The following is a 15,631-nucleotide window of genomic DNA, read 5'->3' as shown; positions in this document are numbered from 1 at the left end:
TCCTGGCTGCAGGCAGGCCCTGGAGCAGACCCACTTCGCATAGCGTGCTGGGAATGGCAGCCAGACCCTGCCACCTAAACACAGGCCATCTCCCTCCCGCCGGCTGCCCCCTCCACGCCCCATCTGGGAGTGTTCTTCCCATATCCTCCCACGTCCCAGGGACATTTCCTGGGAGTTCAGGTGCCCATACAGGGGAGGGCCGGGTGCTTGGGGGGTTGCCGCCCTGGGCACAGCCCTGACTCTAGACGGGTGGGTGTGGAGGGACCAATGCTCCTGTGATCCCACTCAGGTACACCCCCAGGGTGCGACCCCGTGTCCCCGAAGCTCCCAAGCCCACGAGGGGTCTGCTGGCCTCTGTCTCTCTGGGACCCCGTCTCCATGCCCCCAAAATACTCCTGCACAACCCTGTGCGTGCGCCTCAGGGAGCCGCCCAGAGCTGCCAGTCCTGGGGCAGGGTGCCCGCCAGCCCCTCACCCCATGCTCCATAGAGAGCACTGAGCTGTGGCTCCGTCCAGCCTCAGGAGGGTCGGGGACGCACCTTGCCCTTGTTCCCAGGGTCTCTGCTCGGATCCTCTGGACTCCCGCCACGTTTCCCAGCGACTCGAGGAAGGAGTATCTGGAGGCGAGGGAGGAACTAGGCTGTTGGCGCCCTGCTGAGCGGTGAGCCCAGGGCAGGGCTGGGAGGCTGGTCGGTCGGAAGCAGGCTGGCATTCTCTGGGCTTGGTCAAGGATGCTGGGACAGCAGTTCTGCCCCCAAACATGCTATCCCGTGTTTCTGGGGGTAGGGCTGTGGGCTTAGTAAATTGAAACACAGGATGCCCACTTCCCTTGCAATTTAAGACAAACAGTGGATAATCGCTTAGTGTAAAATGCATGTCCCCAAAGTCGCGTGGGACATACTTGCATTTAAACATTACTGGCAACGCTCACTGGGCATCCTGTGTGTGACCTGGAACCCCCTTAGGAGTTCCTTAAAAACATCTTCCGGCCTTGTGCTGAATTTCCTCCCTAGCGTGGTGTGGTAGGCAGCCTCCTGACTGGGCTGGGAGGGAGGGTGCTGGGTGCAGATCCTGCCACAGGTCCCTTCGCCCGTACCTTCCATTGACTATTCTGGCCACGCCCATCTTAAAATGGCCACTCGGCAAGTCTAGGCATCTAGGTTTTCTCATCTAGGCATCTTTTGCGTTTTAAATCGCATGTGCTTCAATTTTCAAAGCAGGGCCTGGGGCCCCTGCATAAGGGAGAATGACAGAACACGGCCAAGCCCCGGCCTGAGCACTCGGCGGGACTGGCTCCTAGGACACACACTGGCTCAAGGCGGAGGGTGGCACCTGGCGCCCGGACCCCCCGCTGGCCCCACTCACCGGCAGGTTCGACTTCCGCCGGGGCTTCCCTGAGGGCTTCACCGTGAGCCCCGCGGCCCTCAGGGCTGCGATCCTGGACTCAATGTCTGAAACCTGGACGGGAGCAGACAGACAGCTGGACGGTTAGACAGACACCACCGGGCTGCCCCTCCCAGGGTCGCGGGTCAGAGAGCAGGTGGACTCAACTGGGGTGGCTTCCCTGAAGACTGGCGCCCCACCACATGCACAGCCTGCTGGTCCTGCGTGGTGGCTAGGGGTGCTTTCGGGGGCACCAGGCCGTTGGAGAGGGTCTGTGAATTTTCGGGAGGCATTTCGCTGGCTCCTCTCAGGAAGGGGCCATGCCTGGGACAAGGGCAGCTCTGGCCTATGCTGACCTAGACTTGCCACCCCCAGGCCTCTCCCCCGAGAGACACCAAGCTGGCCACTCCGGCCCCTTCAGAGCACCCCAGCATCTCCTCAGGTTCATCTTTATTTCCTTTCCTTTTCTTTTTTCTTTTTAAGTTCTGGGGATCAAGTCCAGGACCTCGAAAAAGCGAAGTCTGTGCTCTGCCACTGAGCTGCACCCCAGCTCCTCCCCACCTTCTTCTCTGTGGCCTCCAGGCCCTCTGAGACCTCCCTCCTCCTCCTCGGGGACCAGCCTCCCTGCCCTGTCCCCGTGCTTTGGTTCAGGTGGTCACTGCTGACCCCTGAGTGTGCCCCGCTCAACCCCAGCTGGGCCTTGCACGTGCTGTTCCCGCTGCCTGGACGCCATCTTGGGCGCCCCTCCCCCACCTTCCCTCCCAACCCTGCCCGGGCACTCTGGGGTCAGCCTCGCTTGATGTCTTCAGAGCTGTGTTCCTCCCGCTGGAAACGTGAGCTCTGTGAAGGCGGGGCTGGACAGGTGTTCAAGGCAGTGTCCTCTGGGCCAGTCACGCACCTGCCACACTCCAGGAGGGACTTAGGAAACATCCTGACCCTGCCCCGTTCCTGCGATGTGAGTGTCCTCGTGGGGCACTTAGTAATTAGAGAAGAGAGCGAAGGGCCAGGGCCACAGGCTGTCCCCGATGACTGGGTGCAGGGCTCCGGGGGAGGGGAGGGCAGTGTCCAGGTCACCATGGCTGTCCCTGGGGGCTCATGTGATGGCCTGGCCTTCGACCTGTACACTGGGTGTGTCCCTCACCCAGCTCAAGCTCTGCAGCCACAGTTCCAGCTCCCGGTGGCCCTGGGCCAAGTCCCGTCCTGCAGCCTAGCTGTCCTAACTTCTCAGCCTGCTCCTGACCCTCCTGCGGGAAGGGAGCCGTGGGTATCCACACCTTCCCTGTGGCTGAGAGCCCACCTGCACGTCCCCCAGGCCTGGGCCAGGAACGGGGTGCGCGTGGGGAGATCTCATTCTGCCTTCCCTGGCTGGGCCAGGTCTCGGACCTTTGGGGCTGGTCCCAGTCACTGGGGCTCTAGCTGTCTTTGGAACCTGCGCTCCCTGGGCAGTTGGGGCTACCTCACTCTCCGTCTGCTGAACTTCGGAGGCTGTCATGGCCACTCTGTCCTCCAGCTCCGACAGCTCCTCATCCGTGGTCCTGCTGGACGGGACGGGATTTCTGGGGCTCCTTTCCTCGGCATCTATGGCTGTGCACACCTAGGAAGGGAAGGGCTGGGGTTGGCTACCAGCAGGAGGGACCACCGGACACTGCTCTTCTCTGGGAACTGCCCAGGTGCGTCAGATCTCCAGGTACCCAGAATGGGTCACTCCATTGTGCTCTTATCAAGGGCCTTTGGTGACCCTCTGTGGTTGTGAGAGCCCATGGCCTGCCTAGAGTGTCCACTGTGCTCCTGCCTCTGCTGGGTCCTGCAGAGACGCTGGGGAGGCCTCACCTCTGGGGCTGCCCTGGGGAGCACCCTGGTGGGTGTGGCCCCATCCAGCTGGGCCTCTTCTTCCTCAACCCCCTCCTCCTCGGATGAGGTGCCCTGGTCGCTGATGTTTCTGGTCAGCTCCTCGAGCTTCCTCCTCAGGACCTCCTCCTCTCTGTCCGCCTCTGTGTGTGCAGCTAGACCCTGGCAGGAACAGGCAGGTGGCACTCAGGCAGGCTGGGAGCTGGGCTGGTCCCAACACATCCAGCCCTGCTGGAGCTGAGGTCCCTGTCCCTTCTCTAGGTGAGCCTGTCCCCAGGCCCTGAGGGGACACCAGGCCCATGGCCATCCAAGACCTATCATTTTATTTTCCTTCTCTACCCTAAGTCTTCTTCATCCAGTCACCACACTTATGAAATTTACTGTCTGAACCACTTTAAGTCTACGACTCTGGCATTAACACTCACATCGGCGGCCATCACCACCCCCTGTCCGCAGGACCTGGTCTTCCCTGACTGAGACTGTCCCATTCAACACCAAATCCGCAGCCCTCCCCAGCCCCGCGGCCACCACCGCCTCTGTCTCTGTGAACCTGGCCTCACGCGCGTCTGTCCGCTGACTTGGCTTCCACCAGCTCCTGGGGCCTGGCCTTCTCCTTTAGGGCTGACCCGCCAGGCTCCAGCAAGACCTGAGCTTTCCTTGGTGAAAATTCTCACAGCCAGAGGACAGTTCTTCCCTGTCCCCAAAAGGGCCCCCAGGCATGTCACTGGCCCACAGCCCTGGGACTGAGGTGCTAAACCCCACCAGAGCCCTGGGCTGAGGGTTGGGGATGGATCCAGGCCCCTGGGTTCTTTCCGCTGTTTGGGGTTCAGACTGAAACACACAGGCGGTGACAATCAGGGTCCCCTCCACGGGGCTCTGAGTTCTGTCCTGGACTTGCGTAATTACAAGACTATTCAGGTCTCACATTTATGGTAAGTCTTCGAGGTCCAGGGATGGGGCAAGATGCCAGGCCATATTCTCGAGTCACCTTTCAGTAGGGAACAGGCTCCTAGACGCCCACACAGGCTGCCGGAGAGCAGCTGTGAGGCCTAGGAGCCTCCGAGGAGGTCTGGAGACTCGGCAGTGGAGTGTCCTTTCAGGGTAGGGACCCTGCTCAGATTAAGAGGCAGGAAGGCTGGCCAGCTGAGGGAACCTGCTTCCTCATCTTAGAGGAGATTTCTAGAATCAGGAATATGTCTATACGCTGTGCTGGTTAGAGAGGAACTCGGAGTTCCTTCATCCCCTGGCTCATTTGCCCACCCACCACCCCTTTCCTCTGTCCCACACAGTCGACTTTGGGGACTGTTCCCAGGAGAATTCCAGCACCTCCTCCTCGCTGCCTCCCTCCTTCAGGAGTGAGTCACCTCGTCAGTGAGCACCCAACAGAGGGACAGGCCTCTCCGCCAGGAAGCTCTCACGGGGCCCCCCTCCAGGCAGCATCGATCCCTCCCTCGCCCGGCTCTCCTGGGGAGCCGAGGGTGTTGCTCGTGACCATTCAATTTTCTGTTTGAACGGAACCTATTAAGACAGATGGACAAGCCTCACTGCTAGAGCCTCAGAGACACCACCAGGTCGATTGGACTGGGCTGGGGCCTGTCTCATCTGGGTCTCGTTCTGCTGAGGCTCGGAGGCCCCGGTCTCCTCAGAGACCAAGCAGGAAAGAACCCTGGTGACAGGCAGCCTGCAAGCCCTCCTGGGTCCTCTGGGAACCAAACTTCTTCCAGACCACTCGGAATGAGCAACTGCGGGCCCGTGAGCAGCAGGAGGACAGGGTGAGGCGGGGTGGCGTCTGTGGCCCTCCGAGAGAGCAGCTGGTGCCTCCACCTTGTGAGCGAGCATCCCTGCAAGTGCAGAGGTGCAACGGGCCTCGGCGTGGGCGTGCACCCACACTCCCCGGACAGCACACAGAGCACCCGATGTGGCCTCGACGTGGGCGTGCACCCACACTCCCCGGACAGCACACAGAGCACCCGACGTGGCCTCGACACTCCCCGGACAGCACACAGAGCACCCGACGTGGCCTCGACGTGGGCGTGCACACACACTCCCCGGACAGCACACAGAGCACCCGACGTGGTGGTCCCTAGGCAGCGAAGCAGGACACGGCTGGGCAACCACCACGTCCTCGCTGGCTAAGGGTTTCCAGGCGTGCGCACCACACGTCCCTCGCGTCCCAGGATGTCAGCCACCTAATCCAGCATCCTTATGATGCTCAGGGGTCTGCTCCCCCACTGTCAGAAACTTCACTGGTTGTCAGGGGTCCAGGGTCCAAATGGCCCAGCAGGGTGGTCCTGTGAGCAGTAGGGAGCAGGCCCCCACTGCAGGCCCTGGGCTCATCCCCTGCCTCGGATCCACTGGACCCTGCCCTGGGATTTGTACCAGGAAAAGGCCAAAGTGAGGAGACACTTACCAGAGTGGAGCAGAGCAGCCTCCTGCAGGCCACAGGAGTGGGTAGACTGAGGGACAGTAGTCCTGGGTCAGGAGGAGGAAGGAGTTGAGCAGGAAGTGGGCAGGAGAGGTGAGTGACACATGGACAGTGCCTATCCACCAGGCAGAGCTGGGGCCTGAGGGTACCTGGCCAGCATCCAGCAGGAGCCCCGGGGCAGGCTGGGGGCTGGGTTGCTGGGGTGGGCCCTGTGGGTCTGCGGGGTCACAGAACCTGGTTCAGGACCACCCTCACCCAACTCAGGTGACGGATCTCCCCGAAAGCATCCCGAAGGAGGAGCAGCTGTGCCCCAAACGGCGCCTTGCCCCTGGCTCCCCAGCCCACCATGGGCGGAGTCCCTTATGAGAGCGCAGCCTCCAGCTCCTCACGCGCAAACCCGGGAGAGCACGTCTACCTGACGCGTGCCTCTCCAGAGCCCCGGCCCGCGAGAGGTGCACAGCTGCAAACCTGGGGGCTGCAAGGAGGCGTCCAGGCACTAGGTGGGAGTGTGGCTGGGGCTCGACTGGAAGGGCGACCGAGCCCCTCCTGTGCTGGCCCGGGCTGCTGTCTCGCAGGCACACCTGCATCGGGCCAGGCTGAGTGTGTAAGGCTGCCTGCGCCTCAGATGTGTCCCCCAAAGCTCATGGGAACCTCATCCCAGTGCTGCAGTGTCAAGAGGTGGGAGCCCTGAGCAGTGACCAGGGCCGAGGCTGAGGCCTGATTGAGGGTCAACGCCATCAGGAGAGTGGGCCTGACGTGACCGAGGTTAGGCCCTCTCTGGGCCTTGCTCTCCTCAGCCTTCCACACGGGGCGGAGCGGTACCCCTGCTGTGGCCCCTGCACCTTGGACTTCCCAGACCCTGAACCACCACTCAGCCAGCCTCTGCTCCTTTGGTATCACCCGGGCGGCGACACTCGGTGAGGGCGGCACAGACAGGCTGAGGCTGTGCGGAGACCTCACCCTGCCGTGGACTGGCCTTGGGACTGCGGGAACAGGCAAGTCCCATGGGTTCTCCCCGGCTGGGCCTTCCCGGCCGCCCCTGGCTGGTCTCAGGGAAGTCTGTGGGTCTGCTGGGCTCCCACACCTGCGTGCAGGGCGTTGGGGGGTGGGCCTGGGTGGGGTAGGGGCTCTCGTGGGCGGCCTGTGCAGGGAGGCAGCCTTGCCCTTTGGGCAGTACATGTGGGTTTGGGCCCAGGCGCTGTGAGGCCTCAGGCAGGGCTGGCCTCGGACCTCAGCCTCCCACCTGGGGCTGCGAGCACCTCCTGCTGCCCCCAGCGTTACCTTGGCTGGGGGAGGCACGACCGTGTTCTCCAGGCGGACCAGCAGGTGCTCCACGGCCGCCACACGCTTACTCAGCTGGAGGATCTGCAGCAGAGGGAGAGGAACCGTGGCCACGGCCAACCTGCTCCCTGCAGCAGGACCCTGGCCCACCACCTCCGAGCCCGAGTTCCCGGGAGGAGAAAGGAAAGCTAAGGCTGCCCACCACAAGGCCTGGGCAGGTGAAGAGACAGCAGGGAGGCGACCGAGCCGGGGACGCAAGGAAGCCACACTGAGGCTCTGACGTGTCCTTGCCGCCGGCAGCTATTGTCACTGCCGACACCGATCGGCACAGGAAGGTGTGAATTAAGCAGGACACAGTGACCAAACCGAAGCCATTAGCTAGCAAGAGCCCTGGGTCACTCGTGGGCCAGCGGTGACTCCAGGTGACATGGCAGAATGACCAAAAGCCCCACTTCCTCATCCTTGAGTCACCAGACCCTTGAGTCACCCGAAGTCTATTAGCTCCCAGATTGAGACAGGAAAATCAATTTCCTTTGGTTGCCGCAGCAGAGGCGCGGTCCCTGCATTAGCTCACAGGCGGCCGCCTGGCTTTCAGAGCGGGAAATGGCACGGGCTATTTCCCAGCGCGTCGTGGGGAGGGGATTAGTCTGATCTCAGCCCTGAGAGCCTTAAGTGGGAGAAGGTCAGACGCTGGCGAGGGCCATGCCAGCCAGGTGCGTGCTGGGAGGTGGCCCTCGCCCGCCTGAGAGCCGCTGCACACCAAGACCAGCCTGGTGGCATCAGTATCTACAGGGTGGTGATCAATACCCTCAGGAGCATGCTCACTGGGTGGCAGGTGTGGGGACTTGGGAGAGGACGGGAGCTCCACCCAGCACCTGCCACAGAGAGCACTCCCCGCTGAGTACCCCTGGAGGAGGGTGGGCGGGCTGGGCTGGGGAGGTGACTAGCTGTGGGGAGGCCAGCGCTGGAAGGTCAGCTCGGGAGGGGGGCTAGGTGCTGCCTTCTGACAGGACCCTGGCTGGGGCTGGACTCTCCCAGCAAGGAGGGGCTTCTCCCTGGTGTCCAAAATATGACCCCCTTCCAGACAAATCCAGGGCACAGTGGCTTCTTGGGCTCTCGAAAGGACTTCAAGCCTCTCTTTTTGCCTCTTGCCCAAGTGGCAGAAGGAAAAATCAGCAGCTTAATTCTCCATGTTGATAATAAGGGAAAAGCTGGGGGTGGAGCATACTTGTAATCCCAGGGACTCAGGAGGCCAAGGCAGGAGGATCTCAAGTTGGAGGCCAGCTTCAGCAACTTAGTGAGACTCTGTCTCCAAGATAAAATAAAATGGGCTGGGGTGTACAGCACCCTCGGGTAAGGGAAATCTGTCCCCTTCCTTCCTCTCCGTTTCCTTCCAGGATTTCCTTCTCTTTCCTTTTCATGTTTGTAAATCTTAATCCAAAGGCCTCAGTCAGTCTATAACTCAGGACCCCGGAGCTGCCTTTTGGAAATGCAGACAACAGGACAGTCTCCAGGCTAATTGGGTGGGAAAGAGGCCAATTGCAGAGGGTGCCTTGTAGCAGTTTGCAGAACTTCCTCCTCCTAAGGACAGAGCTGTGATTCTCCTCCTGATAAAACCACACAGGAGGTCTCCCCTCCACTGCAGGACAAAATTAGGACTGCCTGTGTGACAAGGGGCTCCTTCAGGTCCTGTCCCTGGGACTGCCTGCCTGCTTATCCTGAGGGCACGGAGGACAAGGGATGCTGGGTAGGGGGTGGGACCCCTCTCAGCTTCCCAGCCTCCCAGCCTCCCACTCATTGCCTGGGTGCATCAGGCGCTGGTTATATATTTATTCAATAATAAACCTATTTTTTTCTCTCGTGGAGATGTTTTCTGGATTGGGAAAAGATTTTTAGGGTCTTAAAAAGCTGTGCAGTGACAGCATCGTCCCCGCATGATCCCCTGGTGTTGGGTCTGCCTGGTGCCTGGACAGGTATGCTCGGGAATCGGGGCAGGAGGGTCCTCTCCCCTCCTGGCAGCCTCTGGGGGCTCCTTCTCGGGGCCTGCTGTGCTTTTCTGATTGCATCACCCAGAAAGTGGCAATCAAGAATGCGGAACCAGTGGCCACAGACAGATGGACAGCATGAAACACCCGGGGCTCTCGGGCCCCAGCACGTGTCCGTGAGCCCTGGTTTAGACACTCTGGCCTGAGGGTGGGTCGACTGAGGGTTTTCTCCGGGGTCCTGCAGAAACCCGCCAAGGACCCCAAGACAGACTGGGGTCTCCACGCTGAAGGGTGTGCTGTGGCCAGCAGGGGCTTCACGCTGACTGCCTTCGTATGCAGGCCGCCGAACATAAGGAGGGCAAATGAGGTTACAGCACACGAAAGCAACTGGGGATGAACACGGAGAAAGGGTTCCAGAGGTACGGCCTGCACAGTGGACACGGGGCTGTCAGCCTCCCCTCCTGTCCAGGCTGAACTGTGTCCCGAGTGTCTGTCCAGCTGAGGGTGGACATGTGGGTGGTTCCCCAGTTCAGCCATGTGAATCGTGCTCCACACTTGGGGACACAAATACCTCTGAGTCCCTCCTTTCAATCCTTTTGGGGACATATCCAGAACTGGAGTTGCTGGGCCAGATGGCGGCTGTATTTTTATTTGACTTTATTTATTTTCTTTTAGGAACTGCCATACTCAAACTGCTAGCTTTACGTTAAGTGAATCACTTCAATAAAAAATGTATTTGATGATGGGCATGATGGTGCATTACTGTAATCCCAAGCAGCCCGGGAGGCTGAGGCAGGAGGATCTCTCATAGTCTCCAAGCCAGCCTCAGCAAAATCGAGGCGCTACGCAACTCAGACCCTGTCTCTAAATAAAATACAAAATAGGGCTGGGATGTGGCTCAGTGGTCGAGTGCCCCTGAGTTCAATCCCTGGTACCTCCCCCCAAATGCACTCGGTGCCATGTCTCCAGGATCTAGGTGATTTCAGTTTGAAAGCCCTGAAGCTTTAGTTTTTCCACAATGGCACGTGTGAAGGTGCACACCTTACACTGTTCCCGAAAGCCGGGACTCTTTCCAGCCCGGTACCTGACTCTGAGCTGCGGCCGGGCCTCTCCGTCTGCACTGCTGGGCAGCCGGCCTGCTGGTCCAGGAGCTGTCTTCGTCAGAGCTGTCCACGTCAGCCAGGTACTGTGAGGGCGGCTGCTCGTTCCTGATGAGCTTTGTCCCTGGAAGCCAGAGAGGTTCGAATTACTTGGAGGGAAAAGCTAAGAGTCGACAGACGCGATCTGTCCAGATGAAGAGGAATCAGAGAACAAAGTAAAGCCACAATTATGTTCCTCTGCTACTCTGAAGCCACAGTGAGAAGGTGGCAGAATCCACAGCCCCACACGAAGGTCTTCGGGGAACAAGGGGCCCCTGGCCAGCGCTCCGCGTGCCGGTGACTGTAGACCTGTCCGCTTCGGCACGGCCTCTGCTGCTGTTTTCAGTCTAGACCTGGGTTCACAGGCCTTCCTGGTCCTGCCCCACAGTGTGACTTGAGATGCTTATTTCTGGGCCCCAGGGGGAGGTGACATTGCTATCACCATATCCTCACCAGAACGTACCCTCTGCACTGCGGCTGGCAACACGCACAGCAATGCGGGTGAGTCGCGTGGAGGCTGCTGCACACCAGCTCACTCCCCAGAGCCACGGCACCTGCCTCGTGCAGCACCCAGAGCGCAGGGAGCCACACTGCACCGTGACTCCTGCCAACCAGCTGAGCGGGCGAGCGAGACCGTGCAGAGGGGCCACGCTAAACCCGCCTGCCCTCCCAACACCGGTGAGATCACAGGCACGCGTCTAAGCTGGTGAATGTGTGGCCGTTTGTCATGCAGAAGTGTCCACAGAGGCCCCCCCCTCGTTCTCTCTGTGGGGCCAGACATCACCAATGTCTTTGTTCCCGTGAGGACGCTGAAAAGCCCACCAGGGCTCGATCCCGTGGCTGGCTCGCGTGGGTTCACTCATTCATTGTTTTGGGGCAGGAGAGCACAGCCCCATCTTCCAAAGCCCCCGGGTGCTAATCAGTGTGAGGACCACGAGGCGGGGTCCCTCCAGTACAAGGAGATGGAACTGGAGAGGTGTCCCTGCGCCCAGCTGCACGCGGTCCCAGAGGCGCTGCCCCTGTGATCCCATGTGCTCTGACTCACAGGGTGTCTGAACTCCTGAACCCAGCGCGCTCCCTGGGGCACAGGAAAGGCAGCCGTTCAGGGATTTCATTTAGAAGCAAAACTGTCTGACGACATTACACTGAACACATTTAGGCTCTCTTATTCCAGGGGCCCTGATTGGTAGCCAGGGGCGGCTCGGCAGGACCCGCTCCATCCATACCCACGTGCAGCCTCCGGCCTGTGGAGCTGGCCTGGCAACCAGGTGACCTGGCCAATCTGGGAAATCTGCGTGTCCCTCTCCCAGACAGCAGCAGTGAGCTGGGCATGGTCAGCCCCTCTGCTAGAATTCTGGGTTCACAGGGCCGCACCCAGCCCAGGGAGAGCTGGGGTCCATGCTGTGTGCCAGGCAGCACATGCTGGTCAGCTGTGGGGAAGAGGCTTTTCTGATGGCCCGGCGCATCTGCACTAGTCCCATGGAGAGCCGAGGCACCAGCCACCCGCCCTGCAGAGCCCATCGGGGACCCTGGCCAAGGGCACCCACCTAGCGCAGCAGCCGTCCCCGCGGTCGTCGTCGGGGAGTCTCCGGGCAGGCGCAGCTCTGCAAGGGCGTCCTGTCCGGTAGGCGAGGTGCTGTCCGGCTGCTCTTCTGGACAGGGGTGGCAGCCTGAGGCCCCAGCCTGAGCCTCTCCCGGGACAGCATCCTCCTGGGAGGCCGCGTCCTCTGAGCAGGGCTCTCCTGAGAGGAGCTGAGCACATGGGCCGTCAGCCTCCACAGCTGCTGGGAAGTGGTCTCCCCAGTGCAGGTCTCGAGGGGCCCAGGCCTCTCGTGACTGATGGAACCCCGACACCCACCCGCTCGGCCCTTGGCCGCTCAGTTCTCTCGTCAAAACTCACGCCCCGGGCGCTGGCTGCCTGTTCTGCACTGTGCACCTGCAGAGCTGGGGTTCCCAACGGCCCCCGGCATCGCACAGGTCTGGGCACAGCTGATGCTGCCCCGGGATCGGGTTCACCGAGGGCAAAGCCCCACGACCCCACTGGGAAGCCCTGTTCTCTGGAGAGTGCGCTGCGGCTCCCTCTATTGCGGTAACCCTCGAAGGGTTATCCTTGGACGGGACAGCGCTTCCTGAGCCTTCCAGCAGAGGGGTCTCTGTACTGTGCCACCACCCCGGGAGACAGGTGCCCAAGGCATCTAGAAGTGACACGCCACAGCTCCCTTGTGACCTAACTGTTAGTGGGTGGTCAGGAAGGAAGCAGTGGCTGGCCCTGAGGCTGCTGGACGTGGTGACACCGGGCCCAGCCGCAGGAGCAGGGCCTGTGGCCTGGAGTCCACGTGGGTGCTGGCATCTGGGGCCCTTCCCTGGCATCCCTCCTCCCAGCAGTGGGCAGACAGCCCTGCCCAGCCCTGGTGGGCACTGCCTGAGTCTGGGGGACACTGGGAGCTGGAGTCTGGGACTCACTGGGAAGCTGGGTACCTCTCCGGGCCTTGTCCTGGCTCTTGTGCCCACAGCTGCCCTCACTGCCTGACTGAGCATCTCATGAGTGCTGGGCACAGTCTCCAGCCCTGGAAATGCCCTGCAAGGCAGAAGTGGTCACCCCTCTTCCAGAGGAGGGGTCAAGGCCTCACAGCTGATGAACAGTGACCACAGGTCCTGGTTCACCTGAGGGCCACGTGCATGCTAGGTGTCCAGGGGTCACCATTAACAGCAGCCTTTTTCATTCCCAGGACTGGCCAGCCTTGGCAGCAACAAAGTATATGGTGCCCTACCGTGAACCAGAGACTCGGGCACAATGCCGGCCCCTGTCTGGCTGCACTGTGGATGCCACTCTCTGCCCTGCCCTCCCAGGGTCGGCCAAGCACTGACCCCCACGGCCTAACTGCTTGCTCAGCCTAGGCCCTGCCTGGCCCACCTCTCCAGGATCTCTGGAAATCCCAGTCCGGGGAGGGATGGAGTATCCTTATTCCTTGTCCCAACTGTCCCCGGGCCTGAGAGCCTGGTACGACTGCATGGCTATTCAACACTCCCAGAGCGCCGCCCCACCTGGAGCCGAACACCTGCTGCCCCAGTTCCCGGGAGGGGCAGGGTCTGCTGACCTTCGGGGAGGCCGCAGCCACAGGGACTGAGGACAGGCTCCGGGGCTGATGGCAGGCCTGGGAGGCGGGGTCCAAGTCCTCCTCGAAGTCCACGTCGCGGAAGGAGAGGAGGCGCTTTTTCTTTGCAGGTGTGAGATGCGGAGACTCAGCTGGGGGCCAGTGACAGGACCGGACCCTGCCCACTCCGCCCTGGGGCTTGGGGCACCTCCGAGGGCACATCCACCTCCTATGCTAGAACAACCCTGCACGAGCTCCCGTGGCCAGGGGGCCACCCCGAGCCCCGAGGAGCACCACCCTGAGACCCTTGGGGTCTAGTCCCTGCCTGCCCGGCCCCTCCTCCAAACCACTCCCAAGCCCGGGGCCTGCTTGCTGTGTCTACCGCCAAAAATAAGTCAAGAAATAAGTAAAACCAGGCATGACTACCAACGAAGACAAGGCTCAGGATTGGTGCCAGAAACAAAAGGCCCCAGAGGGCCTGGGGGTCTTCTCTGAGGTGCCAAGGCAGCCTGCCTGTGGGACCCCACTGGCCCGCAAGCCCGCTGGCCAGCCACCCTGTGTGCCCTCGCTCTGGCCCCGCAGGCTGGGCCTGCCCTCAGGCAGCTGACTGGCCTTGGTGGGAGGTGGGCTCTTTATACTCGGCTGCAGGAGCTGGCTTTCAGGCACTAAAGCCCGGGCCAGGCGGGGAGGGGCCGGCAGGGTGCTGGGAGGACTCACTCTGCTGCCGGGGGGCCGGGCCTGGGCCTCGGTGCCCCGTTCCCCATCCTCATCTGTCTCCTCGCTGTCTCCACTCCTCTCTGCCAGGCTTGGCTCAGGCCCACCTGCAACAGACCCCTGCATGACTCCACGCCGGGAGCCACCTGGGACCCAGCCACACACCTATCTGCCACCCACCCGCCTACCCTTCCTCCCTCCAGGAATTCATCTACCCTCCTCCCTCCTCCCTCCCTCTCCTCCCCCTCTCTTCCCCTCCCCCCTGCAGCAGTCCATTCATTCGCTGGGAAATAACCAGGCAGGGCCTCCGCCGGCCATTCCAAGACCTATCCAGACATGAGTTAGGAGTCGGCCTGCCTCACAGCATACAGCTCCGACTCCGCATCAGCTGAAGGACGGGTTCTGGCCACATCTTCAGGCGTTCACCCTTCACGACCGACCACCTCTTGGTCAGTCTGAAGTCCCTGGGGCTGTGACGGGTGAACAGGCTGATCACACGGCCTCATCACTCGATGTCAGCAGTGCTGCAGGGGAGGTAAAACGTGGTCTCGGCAGCCCTTCGTCTTCTGTCCCTCGGGCCCTCTTCACCAGGACACCCAGGCCTGGCCTTCCCAGCCAGCCTCCCATCTCCCCTCTTCTTCTTCCCGTTCACACCAGCTGGTCTGAGCTCCATCTCCTTAGACCACTGCAGAAAGCGGCCAGTGAATGGATCCCTGGGAGTCAGAGCTGAAGAGCCTGGTGGATCGTCTGCCTTCCAGTTTCTGGGGTCACAGAGGGCACAGGTGGCCTTGTGCAGCTTGGGGAGCCAGGTCTTGCTGTCCTCGGACACCCTATTTCCCATTCCTTGGTCTCTGTGTCTCAGGGGTCTCAGGTGTGAGCCAGCAGGACATTTTGGTGCACAGGAGGGTCCCTGTCAGCTGGAAAGGGAAAGGCCACTTGGGGTCTGTCCTTTCTGCAGACCCCTCACGTTCTGCTCCGAGACGCAGGACCGGCACTCTGCACACCTCGGCGGCCCCTCCGCAGCAAGGGGGAGAGGGGGAAGGCGTGAGTTCCTTCCCGGGGCTTCCAGCCCAAGGGCCCTTGTCCTGACAGCTGGTCCAGCTTCACGGCCCCCATACCGGCCAGCAGTGTTCCCTCCTCAGGGGACTGGGTGCCACTGTGATGGCAAAGCCAGGCCTGGTTGTGAAATGAAATCACAAAAACACTGTGGGAAGCGTCCAGCGCCGGGGAGGTGTCGGGTCCGCCCCTCTGCCTTTCTCCAGGAGGCCTCGGTAACCAGGTCCCTACCTTCTGCCTGTCAATACCGCCCCAGGGGTCTCACTCCTCCTCCCGAAACTAACCCTGCCGTGAGAAGAGCCCCTTCTTGTCTGTTCGGTGAGCAGCTTCATGCTAGAGGCCCTGCACAGGCCCTCAGCCGCAGGTCAGGGATCTTCCTTTAAAAGAGGAAAAACTTCCAGTGACAGGATGAGTCTAAGATGACGTCAAATAACCTACAAATATGGTGAGCAACTGTGGAGCAGGCTCAGAATCTGCAGGCCTTGTTCTCTGGACCCCCGCGTGAAGCCCAGTCCTCCTCTCCGCGTGCGGCTTGCTGCTTCCTGTGACGCCCCTGGGCGGCCTCCTGGGGCTCGTCTCTATAAATCACGCCTTGGCTCCCGGCCTGGGGGGGCTGCCGGTGCTCCCCCCAGGCGCCCTCTCCGTTCCTCTTTCCACTCTTCCCTGACCCGCCTGCTGGCCGCCTCCACGGCTCTGCCCCGTCTCT

At 61.4% G+C, this 15,631-nt stretch overlaps 1 protein-coding gene across 2 annotated transcripts in view; it reads right to left on the bottom strand.

Annotated features, from left to right (window-relative positions):
• The window catches only part of Mlph (melanophilin), a 50,268-nt gene that overhangs the window by 9,636 nt on the left and 25,001 nt on the right, over positions 1 to 15,631 (bottom strand). The window contains exons 5-13 of one of the 2 annotated variants that reach the window (XM_047547263.1): positions 13,873 to 13,976; positions 13,159 to 13,278; positions 11,608 to 11,812; positions 10,006 to 10,145; positions 6,937 to 7,020; positions 3,213 to 3,392; positions 2,839 to 2,976; positions 1,365 to 1,457; positions 539 to 616 (exon numbers count right to left, since the gene is read on the bottom strand). In XM_047547263.1, coding sequence (XP_047403219.1) covers positions 539 to 616; positions 1,365 to 1,457; positions 2,839 to 2,976; positions 3,213 to 3,392; positions 6,937 to 7,020; positions 10,006 to 10,145; positions 11,608 to 11,812; positions 13,159 to 13,278; positions 13,873 to 13,976 — 1,142 coding nt within the window. The remainder of the gene's footprint in view (positions 1 to 538; positions 617 to 1,364; positions 1,458 to 2,838; positions 2,977 to 3,212; positions 3,393 to 6,936; positions 7,021 to 10,005; positions 10,146 to 11,607; positions 11,813 to 13,158; positions 13,279 to 13,872; positions 13,977 to 15,631) is intronic. The other variant, XM_047547264.1, reaches the window with a different exon arrangement.

The sequence above is a fragment of the Sciurus carolinensis genome, chromosome 3, assembly GCF_902686445.1.
Source record: "Sciurus carolinensis chromosome 3, mSciCar1.2, whole genome shotgun sequence".
In the NCBI taxonomy this organism is placed as follows: Eukaryota; Metazoa; Chordata; class Mammalia; order Rodentia; family Sciuridae; genus Sciurus; species Sciurus carolinensis.
The sequence above is the reverse complement of the archived record's forward strand: the minus strand, read 5'-3'. Positions and strand labels throughout refer to the sequence as shown.